Here is an 11649-nt window from a genome sequence, read left to right on the forward strand (position 1 = left end):
GTGATCCCAGGGTTGTGGGACAGAGCCCCAAGCTGGCCTCCGCGCTGGGTGTGGAGCCTTGCTGGGGATTCTCTCTCTCTCTCCTTCTCCCTGTGTCCCTCCCCTGCTCAGCGAGTGTGAGGGCTCTCCTCCCCCCACCCCACCTGTCTGTCTCTAACAACAACAACAACAAAAAACAACAAAAATGAATCTCGATATGATTAGGGGAAACATGGCTATTCACATTGATGTAAACATTACATATTCCTAAATAATATTTATGAGTAAAATAAATGGCAAAGAAGTATTATTACGTATTTATCACGTTCGTAAATAATAGTAAATGTATATGTTATATATGTGTGTGTACATGCTTCTCCACATTTCTTCTTTTATTGCTAATAACCCCCCAGCCAGGATCACGGAATTAGGTGTGAAGGTTACAATATTAGCAGTCACCTTCCAAGTCAGATTGAAGAAAAGATCCCCAGATTGGGCGGTTCTCTGGGGCAAGGTTTTCCTCTCCCCAGATCACGTGGGTTGGAGCAGCCGCAGAGACTCTTGGGCCCTCAGGGATGCTGCCAGGCTCTTCCCTGCCCGGAAGGGGGAGAGGGCTGCAGGAAGGCCTGGGGGTGTTGAAGGGGACGGGGTGGGGGGTGGGGTGGGGGGGGGACAGGAGTAAAGCTCGTGTCCTGCGGAATGAAAAAGAAGGCGGCAGGCCCTGGCCTCCGAGGACCACCTGCGGACCTGAGATTCTCAAATAGGGTGGCCCACTCTGCACTCATCCGCCGTGGCCCAGTGCGGGCCAGGCAGTGGCTCCCGTGGCCCGAGCCCCAGGAGCTGGAGTCTGAGATAAAAATCTATGGCTGTCCCTAAGGACCGGTCCACGTCCACCCTGCAGAACTGCTGCACTTTGCTTGCGGAGCGTTGCTACTTGGTGTTCGACGGAGGGCTGGCGTTTTTGCGGCCAGAATCAGAACCGCAATAGCGAGGATTCCACCTCCACCTGCACATTTGTGCTGAGCGGCGGGCGAGCCGCAGAGGCGAACAGACGCGCTCCCTGCCTGCGGCTGCCTGGGGCCCAAACGGTAGGGCCAGACACGACAGGCTGGGGGCAAGACACACACACACACACACACACACACACACACACACACACACACACACAAAGAGAGACTCATGAGGCCCGGGACAGGCGCGGGGAGGAGGAACCATTTTGCTGGGTCGAATTTTCGCGTCTCTTTGTCCGTGCCGGGGGCGTTCCGCGATCCACGAGCGGGCTTGCGGAAGGAGCATCTCTAGAGGACGACCGCGAGGGCGGCGGGCAACATTGGCCGGGATCCGAGCGCCACCATGACGCCTCCCGGGTGCGCAGCCGGCTCGGGGCTCCGTCGCCTGCCCCCGCCGCACACACGCGCCGCGCCGGATCCGAAGCGGGCTGGGGAGTTATGTAAGCCCCTGGCGGGAGGGGAGAGGGTCTTGGATGTGTGCGTCTCTCGCGGCGGCGGCGGCGGCGGCGGCGGCTCGAGCGGCTCAGGTTGATGCAGACCCCGATGACAGGGGCCTGGCGCGAGCGCACGGCTGACGAAAGCGGCTTAGCCCGCTCGGTTTCCATGGCGACGAGCGGGCGCGGCGGCGGCGGCGGCGGCGGCGGCGACCGCGCGTCCGCGGGGGGCTGCAGGAGGAAGGCGGCGGCCGCGGCCGGGACCCTCGCGGCAGACATGGACTCGCACTGCGACTGTGCCGCCGAGACGCCGGCCGCCGAGCAGCCGTCGGGGAGGATCAACAAGGCCGCGTTCAAGTTGTTCAGGAAGAGGAAATCGGGCGGCGCGATGCCCAGCATTTTCGGGGTCAAAAACAAAGGGGACGCGAAAGGCTCGGGTCCGACGGGGATGGCGAGGAGCCGGACCCACGACGGCCTGGCCGAGGTGCTGGTGCTGGAGAGCGGCAAGAAGGAGGAGCCGCGCGGCGGCGGCGGGGGCGGCGGGGGCCGGCCGGGCGCGGCGGCGGCGGCGGCGGCGGCGGCGGCGGCGGCGGCGGGGGGCGCCCCCAGGGCGGCGGGCCCCGGCGGGGGCTCCGCGGCCCCCAGCGCCGTGGCCAAGTCGCACAGCTTCTTCTCCCTGCTGAGGAAGAACGGGCGGCCGGACAGCGGCCGGGGCGAGCCCGCGGACGCGAGCAGGGCCGGCGGCAAACAAAAGAGGGGGCTCAAGGGGCTCTTCAGCAGCATGCGCTGGCCCAAGAAGGACAAGCGGGCCAAGGCGGAGGCCAAGGGCGAGCGCGCGGGGGCGCCGGGCGGCCTGGTCCTGCCGGGCTCGCTCACCGCCAGCCTGGAGTGCGTCAAGGAGGAGACGCCCGCGCCCGCGCCCGCGCCCGCGCGCCAGCCGGAGCAGCCGCGCGGGGACGCGCCGCCAGAGCCAGCAGCAGGTGAGCCCGGAGGGGGGCAGCCGGGGCCGGCCCCCGCCGCTCGCGCCCCCGCGCCGGACCGCCGACGGGCCCCCGGCCCCGCGGCGCCTCGGGCCGAGGGCGCCCGGGGAGAGGACGCCGCGGGGCACCGGCGCGCCGAGGAGCCCCGGGCACCCCCGGAGCCGGGCGCGGGGGAGGAGGCGCACCCGGCCGAGGAAGCCTGCAGGACAGGTGACGCTCCGGCACCGCCCGTCCCCCTGCTCGACGCGGAGTGCGGCGGCCGGGCGGCGGCCGCCCCCGACCCTTCCTCTGTCGATCCGCCCTCAGACCCGTCGGCCGATCGTATTTGTTTGATGTTTTCTGACGTGACTTCACTGAAAAGCTTTGACTCTCTTACAGGCTGCGGAGATATTATTGCAGACCCGGAGGACGAGGCGGGTCCCAGCTGCGACAAGCATGCCCCCGGGCCTGGCAAGCCAGCCCTGTCTAAAAAGAACCCCGGCGTGGTGGCCTACCAGGGCGGAGGGGAGGAGATGGCGAGCCCGGACGAGCTGGACGACACCTATCTCCAGGAGTTCTGGGACATGCTGTCGCAGACCGAGGACCAGGCACGAGGGCCCCAGGAGGCAGCGGCCACGGCGGCGGCGGCGGCGGCGGCCCTGGACGCCCAGGTGGGGCCGGAGACCCCCAAAGACGCCAGGTGCGCAGAAGGGGCCAAGGACGTGCCGTTGGGCAAGCACCGGAGGCTCAACCGGGTTCCCATGGAGCTCCATCCCAAGGAGGAGCCCAAACCCCCGGAGAAGGAGCAGCAGGAGGGCGTCCCCAACAGCGACGAGGGCTACTGGGATTCCACCACTCCGGGCCCGGAGGAGGACAGCGCCGGCGGCGGCGGCGGCGGCGGCAGGAAGGCGGCCATCCCCCGGGATAGCTACAGCGGGGACGCGCTCTACGACCTCTACTCCGATCCGGATGCGGGCCCGGCCGTCGTCCCCGCCAGCGAGGAGACGGCCTGCTTGTCCCGGTTAAAGCCCGTGTCCCCGGTCACCATCACCTGCCCGCTGCGCACACCAGGCAGCCTGCTGAAGGACTCTAAAATCCCCATCAGCATCAAGCACCTCGCGAACCTCCCGTCCAGCCATCCCGTAGCGCACCAGCAACCGGTCAGGAGTGAGATGCCCAGAACAAAAATCCCGGTTTCCAAAGTGCTGGTCCGCAGGGTCAGCAACAGGGGCTTGGCTGGGACCACCATCCGGGCAGCGGCGTGCCACGACACTGCCAAAAAGTTGTGAGGTCTCCGAGGCCGACGTGCGTGGACCACACGTCAAGGAATACAACTTTCCCTGGGAACCACCGAAATAAGTTTTGCTTCCCCCTAAACGGAGGCTCTTAGGACCGTCCCTGCTCCAGAGCCTAGACCCAGGAGGTCCCTGTGCGGCCAGCAGGGGCAGCAGGATACCGCGTGGAGGGGGTGCTACACATGGGATTCTCCTCTCAAGATAAGTTTCCTGAGAATTATTTTCAAGCACTTTTAATTTTTTTACCTTTAAAAAAAAAATCTTTGGTTTTCCTTTTTTTGCTTTGATGCGCTCAACACTTGGAAGTCACCTTTACTTGCCTTTGCAGAAAACAGGACTTACCCAAACAAACCCAAGTAAGCGTCATGCCGTGATACTTGGCCGTGCCAGGCAGGGTGCAAAGAGGGCCTGGAGGAACCACTGCCAACCCCAGAGGAGCCCCTCCTCTCCCAAGACACCTTCCTTCCTTCCTTCCTTCTTTTCCTTTTTCTTTCCAGGAAAAAAAAAGAGAGAGAGAGAGGGAGGGAGGGATTGAAAGAAAGAAAGAAAGAAAGAAAGAAAGAAAGAAAGAAAGAAAGAAAGAAAGAAAGAAAGAAAAGACCCTTTGCCGTACCACTGTGTGGGAAACACCCCCAAAGCTGAAAGAGTCTGGTCTTCACCTGATGAGCAGAGGGGATCAGTGATTGGCAGAAAATTTGCCTACTTTCAGTTGCTGGGTATGCAAATAGGTCACTACCTACCACCAGGACCATAAAGGAGCAGTTTGGTTTGCTTGGTTTAGATCATTTGTTTGGGGAGAAGTAAAAAGCTCAACAGAGCAGGATTTTCTTTCTTTCTTTCTTTCTTTCTTTCTTTCTTTCTTTCTTTCTTTCTTTCTTTCTTTCTTTCTTTCTTTCTTTCTTCCTTCCTTCCTTCCTTCCTTCCTTCTTTCCTTCCTTTCTTTCTTTCTTTCTTTCTTTCTTTCTTTCTTTCTTTCTTTCTTTCTCCTTTTTCTTTCCCACCCAGTGAAGAAATTAGGATCAGGGAAAGATTTCTCTAAAATGTCAAGAGACACAGTATTTTAGCATTTATAAACTGTAACCTTTTCACGTGTACATAATACATATTTTACAGTTTATCCAGCTGTTAACATTTTATAATCTATCAGTAACCTCGAATTTAAAATCTGGTTTTATAACTAGTTATGATAACTGTCCCTGAACTATTGATGTTCTTTTATGTACTGTAACCTAAAGCAATTCTGTTTTTGTTTTATATGGGTTCGCTGGCTCTCAATGCAGGGGTAAAAAAAAAAAAAAAAAAAAAAAGAAAAGAAAAAAAGAAAAGTCTATTGTGTTGACCTCCCAGAGGAATGGTTCTGTCTTGTCTTGGGTAAGAGACTATTTATCAGAGATTTTTACCTTGGTTATAAAAATTTTGGATTCCACCATCCTACAATATAGGGAGTCCCAAATGAGGAACATACAAAGAAAAGATAAGAGAAAAACACAGTTTTTCATGTTAGTTGACTTTTGCTTTATGGACTTGTGATTGGGACAGGTATGTTGAGAATATGACACTGGCAAGCATATGTATCATAAACATTCTATGCCAAGATTTTTTTTTTGAAAAGTGGCTTCCTTATATGTATGTTTCCTATTATTTTAGATGAAACAGTTATTTCAGAACAGGTTACCATATGCCTGGATACTTTGAGTGATTAACTGAAGCAGCTCCTAGAACGCTATTAGCCTCTAATGATTATGTAATATCCTCTCTGAAATGCTCTTCAGTGTGTGTAATCAAAAGACCAGAGCTCCTACTAGGAGTTGATTCATGGTGTCGGGACGACTAGATATTCTCAAGCAAAACTACATGCATGTGAACGGCATAACATTCATACACTATATGAGCTATATAGCTCCCATCTTCCAGAGAGATTGCCTAAGTAATGAACTGATGGTACATGTTTTTAAAGCTTGTGTTCTGTGTCATAAAGGAAAGAAAGAGGCAAGCTAAGTATACGGAAACCTATTTCAACAGTACGAAAGGAACGAAATAAACAGACATCAAAGAAAAACAAGTTTGAGCCAGTAGCATAAAGCAGATCGTTCCCATTTTAAATTTGCAGTGATTCAATTAGAAGAGGTGGTAGAGATTTGTTGAATTTCTTTATTAGTCAGATTACTGGCTTTTATTGCATTGTGTCAGATCCTTAATGTCATTTCAAAGTACTGTTTTAATATTTAATTTCCTTCTATAGATGAGGTCCTATAATCAGACATAGCCTTAAGCACTCTGAACCCACCACCAGGAATTCATAAAGCCACTCGCACGCACACGTGCTGATGCACTCAACTGTGCACAAACTAACACACAAAGGCATCTACTGCACACTTGGAAATATTTTACACATTCTGTCTGGAGAAACGGATTTAAATTTGATTTCACCCCGATAGTGCTAGTTAGACTCCAGCTGCATTCATTTCCCCCCCACCCCCCCCAGCGAATGTAAAGAACGTAAATTTCATTCCTAGCCGTAAAACAAAGGATCTTGATTTTCTTCTCGTGCATTTGCTTGTGAGGGTTGTAGTCTCCTCTGTGTGAATCCATGACAAAAGTTCTGTTTGCTCATTTGTTCAACTGTACAGGAAAGTTAAGTGTACCTGAAGTACTGATGAGAATATTGTAACAGTAAAGGCAATCTATTGATAAATCTCTTTTATAAGCACTGGGACAAACTATTTTTGCTTTCACAGTTCTGGGACTCCTTTCTCCGATTCCACCGCGATGCTGTGTCTTCTTTTATAAGTAAAGGAAAGTGTCAGCAAAGTTTACCTTCATTTTCTCTTGCCTGGCAATTAACCAGTTATGCAAGATGTAAAATATTTTCTCTTTTTTCTTTTTTTTCCCGTATGTTTTCCATTAAAAAAAAACCCAAAACCTCTATATCTTTAAGAATTCCACCCACGCTAGTCAAAATGAAGGATGCAGGCAACTAATTAAATGGCCTCAGTAGGTTGATGGGAAATCAGGACCAATGCAGGAAGCCTGGATCGTAACCTTGTCCACCCATAGGCAAGAAATCATAGTTGCTTTTTTTGTGCCAAGGGCTACTTTCATTCATGTTCTTGGAGATTGAAGAGTTGGCTTTTTTTTTTTTTAGCATTTTAATAGATTTATATTCCAGTTATTATTATGCATTTCCTAAATTGGCCATATTTGCTGATTTTTTTTTTTAATGGGGAGGATTAAGTGTGGGCTGATGATACCTTTGCTATGTTGTGTATGATTCTGAGATGCTTGGTTGATTAAGTCTGTTTAGTCAGAGAGCTGAACAAATTAGAGAGGAGAAAGTCAAATCAATTGTTGGCCCTGCATTTATCAGTGAGTTTAATGGCTCTGCACAAAGACAGGCTGACTTTAATGTCTACATCACACAATGTTACTTGAACTACTCTGGCATCAGTTCTAATGGCAGTTGGATGCTTTTATTCTTCCATTAGCACTGACCGGGAGAAATTTTACTATAGCATTTTCGATAATTGCAAGAGGAAATAGACTTTTATTATTTCACCCAATAACAACAATGACATAGAGGACATTAAGGGCTTCCTTTAGATACGTTTTCCACAAATTACCTGCCTATGTAAATACAAAACGTTTCACGTTGATGAATGTGACGTTTTACTGAGTTTTAAGGGTTTCTTCATTCATCTCAGAAGTAAGTTTTGAAGTATTTGCACTTGAATGGATAATATTCAAAGTACCCTTTGCTCACACAGTTACCAAGGTAAAAAGGCTGTGTTAGATAATCCAGGTTTCTTATACAGATCTTTCTGAGTTTTCATTCCTTACATCTTTGTCAGATTAGTCTTCAGAGACTTTTTACCATTCACTTTGTATGCAGTGATTAATTAAAGCAGCTTTCTCCCCGCTCTCTCCGTAGCCACCATGTTTACTTGGTGCCCTCAGATGGCAGTAAGGGGACACTTCTCGCGAGGGTGGAGTGTTTTGACACTTGCATAGTGGAACACATTTCCTGAGGGTAGTCATTCCAGATTTCTCCCCTGAATGATGACAATCTGGCCTTGGTCCCCTGTGCTCCGTTTCTACTGAGGCGTGTTCCAATATATTTGCATATACTTTGTGCTCATTCTTAAGCAACTAATCATTCTTAAGAAACTAATTAAAGAATTTTATACTCTTAAACATAAGGAGAAAGCATCACAGTTGCCTCTTCTCACCAGTGGCAATGGCTGGTTTAAAGTACCCGGATGAAGTAACAGGAGGAACCCAAATACCTGGGCCCTACCCGTTTCCCTCCGTCCTCTCCAGGCAGCCCAAGGGATGAACAACATAGTTCTTATTCGTGGAAACTCGGCCTTAGGGATTTTTGATTCCCCACGCACAAATATGCACGACAGCTTGGGACCACACGCTGGCATGGCCGACTGGTGACATACAGACCTGTGCGGGAAAGCAAGAGGCAAGCGTTTGCTTCATAGAAAGACGTGTCTGTAACATGGTCAGGTGGTAAGTGTGGTTCCCCCTCAAGGGCGGGCAGCGTCTGGCCCTGAGCATCTCCTGACGGCTGGCATAAATTGCTTCTCAAAGCCTTTGCACTGTGCTGATGATATAAAGGAGTCAGCTTCTTGCAAGAATAGTCCACTTATAAGGAATGTTTTTCTTTCACTGCAGAGAATGCTTTCAAGGAGCGATTCAGAATGATAGTTTCATGATTACGGAAAGGAGTCCCTTCTCAAACTGAAAAAGGACAGATTAAAATGGCCACGAAGCCTCCGGAACTGAAACTGGGCGCATTTTATGACCGATAAGTACTTAAATTCAAAGCAACCTGTATTCATGGGGCATATACTGTATCTGATACTTCATAGAACCCCCTTCAGCTTGGAGTTCACACACAGCCGTACCGTGATGGGACTTTCTTAACAGTCCCTAAAAACATCTTTCTTTTATCGAGGGCTAGGCAATATTACTCCCCTCGTGTGCCATCTTTCATTCCTGTTTTATGTTTGTTTCCATCCCGTTCCATCTTTACCCCTCCCCCTTCCCTTCTTTCCCTTTCTCTCTTTTCCCCTAGTGTCTGGGACAGGAATATAAAGTCTTCACTAACTTAGGGTGACACAAGAGTTAAAAACTACTTCATGGCATGACCGGCTCACTTCCAATAGAAAAAAAGCCAACCCAAGCCATAAAGCTGAAAATTGGTTTTGTGTCTGAGACGATGGGGCTCCCATCACTGGCAGAGAGACGGGCACTGTTGTGCAGTTAACAGGCAAACGCTCTGCTTTTTTTTTTTTTTTTACGGTATCCTCTCTTTCTCGGGTTTAACATCAAGAATATAGACAGAAATCTCTTCTGTTGTCATGGCAATATTTCTTCCCTGTAGGATTTCAGTCATTCCAGGCACGTTGCACGTGGTTTTCTATCATCAACCCAGCCCAGGCTTGCTCTGGGTGTTCCGTGTGGCTTGTTTAAGTAGGAACTAGCTGAGCGATCCGTCGCCTCGATACAGTTCTGGACTTCGGAGACAAGCTCCTGGCTCTTTCAAAAGTAGCGCATCCTACCTTCTGTCTGTGGCCATTGAATTCTGGCGCCTATTTTCTGATTCATTAATTCATTCAACTAATATTTACTGAAGACCTAGAAAGTCAGCCACCGTGAATTTGAGGGTTGTATATTGAAGTAAAACAACTAACATATACCAGGTGTCGACTCTGTGCCGGGACGATCCTCTGTGCATTGTTATCGCCACGGTCCACAAGAACCGTGCAGGGTGGGTATTAACTCCATCCTGCAGAGGAAGGAAATAATGCGCGCAAAGGTGAGATACCTTGTCCAGAGTCGCCCATTTCATACGTAATGGACAGAATTTGAATGAGAAACCTAACTCTACAGTTCCTGCTTTAATTACACATCTTCTTTTTTAGCCATGTGATTCCATTTTTGTATAAGTCGTTTTAAGTAAGAAACTGATCAAAGTTCTGAACTGTGAGAGCCAAACCAGATTTTTATAATTGTGGAGACCACTCAACCCATGACAATTCTGACTATTTGAGTTAAAAGTGAACTTGTTTTGGTTTTTTGGTTTTTTGGTTTTTAATTCTTTGATGGCTTTTATACATGCAAGTCTAAAAGATCTCAGAGTCTAGCAGGTTTTTTCCCCACCTGGGCCAGTCAAAATTGTGGACTGTATTCCCCAGTTATTCTCGAGTTACACACAAGCAGGTCTGCCTACAGATTTTGTAATCTGCTGTCTGTTTTGTCAGTAACAAAACCAAAAACAATTTCAGTAGTGAACCCAGCGGGTTGCAAGCTGAGTTTTCTTCCACTCCGCTTCTGTTCATACTCCTGTATTTAGGGACAATCCATTTGAAATTGTAACATGGTCACAATTAACAAGGTTATTTTACTAATCGATGACCTGCCTACGCTTGGCGAGATGCTTTTAAAATGGATTTTAGACCTCGTATTAATAAGATGTAATGAAGAGTTCGGTGACAGGTGGTCATTCTATTGAATCGTCAACTGGGGTCCTTTTTGGTAACTACTCAATAATTGGTAACTTTCTGCTTTGGGTGGGAAGATAATACTTTTAATAAAATACAGCCTAGGTGACTGGCTATCAGAGACATATTGAACTTTCTCAGATACCTACCTGGATCATCTAATAAGCTAAAGCAGAGATACTAAAAATACCTGGTCAAACCGCATAGGGGCACAGAGCACAAACACAGCAAATCCTTGTGACATGCCATGAGATGGCCCTAGGCAGCCTAAAGGAATTAGTAAGCCTTCTCAGATATCTACACTGCAACCATTTATCCCCCACTGCACAGTTATTTCTAAAGAAAGGAAGAGAAATGCTAACAAAGTAATAGATGACATTGTTACTGCTTCTAGGATGAAGTTAACTGAACGCGAAGGATCCGAGAGTGGTCGTTCTATCAAGAACGTCAGGGAAAATGGTTTTGACGCTATAGGCAAAGTAAATTTTTGTCATTTTTACTCGACTCCGGCTCCTGCCGGGCTCATTGCTAACTTCAGGTTTTGACCAAGTTATTTATATGAAATATCTCAGTGTACTATGGGGAATTGCAGGTTATTTGAAAATAACGACAAAGAAGACCCAAATGAGAAACTCCATCTCTATAATTAGTTTTCCTGAAGGTCAGGCATGTCTTTGAGGACAAGCTTTTGGCTGTATTATTTTTGTGCACAGGAGGAAAATGGTTAGTAGGTTTATAGATATTATTTTTATAATAGAATGTTAAGTCCCCCCCAAAACATCAAAAATTGTCTTCTAGAACTACTCTATGTTTTTAAAACTTGTTTTACAAGAGGATTCCAGATAGCAATAGGATCTTTTCTCCTTCCTCCAATGATTTAATGGGATAAATGAACCAATGTTTATATTTTTAAGCCTGTAAATATTTTATTTTGGGTATTTTGTATATTTGTTGATATAATTCCATTTTGTGCATATGTATCATTGTGCATGTTGCTGTTTTTGATAGCCACTCTTTTAATGAATGTAAGAAGCTTGAACTAATAGCACTTTTCTTGTTTCATTCAAACATCTTAAAATGAAAATACAGCACTGCCATTTTAACTGTTGTGTTCAATTCAGCCAATAAATTTTGTTGCTCCTTTACATTTAAAGTGAATTCTGTAGGTTATTTTTCGGGGTCAATCTTATTTCCACCCTTTTCAGTTTTTAGAACTGATTCGAATGATTGTGGTAATGGCAGTGTGATGTGTGTGTGTGTGTGTGTGTGTGTGTGCGTGTGTGTGTGCGTGAAATTGGTGGAAAAAACCGACAGTGGGCCCGTATTTCTTTTCACACTTTGTAAACAAGTGAAAAACTGTTGTTTGCCTTTCGAAAGCCTTGTTATTCTGATGGGGATCTGATCTCTGAGCCTTTTGCTCAGAAAATCTCCATTTCTCATAAGCACACATGAGGCCGGCT

General features: G+C 48.4%; 1 protein-coding gene across 2 annotated transcripts; it reads left to right on the forward strand.

Moving 5' to 3' along the window:
• The first annotated feature begins 663 nt into the window (after window positions 1–663).
• AMER2 (APC membrane recruitment protein 2) lies at window positions 664–11334 on the forward strand. 2 transcript variants are annotated; one of them, XM_058689709.1, is made up of 2 exons: window positions 664–2403; window positions 2782–11334. In XM_058689709.1, exons 1-2 carry the CDS (start codon window positions 1521–1523, stop codon window positions 3669–3671), a joined length of 1773 nt encoding a protein of 590 aa, XP_058545692.1. In that variant the 5' UTR covers window positions 664–1520; the 3' UTR covers window positions 3672–11334. The 2 variants fall into 2 exon arrangements, with proteins under 2 accessions (XP_058545692.1, XP_058545683.1); XM_058689700.1 differs by having other exon boundaries at window positions 664–11334.
• The last annotated feature ends 315 nt before the right edge of the window (window positions 11335–11649 follow it).

The sequence above is a fragment of the Neofelis nebulosa genome, chromosome 1, assembly GCF_028018385.1.
Source record: "Neofelis nebulosa isolate mNeoNeb1 chromosome 1, mNeoNeb1.pri, whole genome shotgun sequence".
Lineage (NCBI taxonomy): Eukaryota > Metazoa > Chordata > Mammalia > Carnivora > Felidae > Neofelis > Neofelis nebulosa.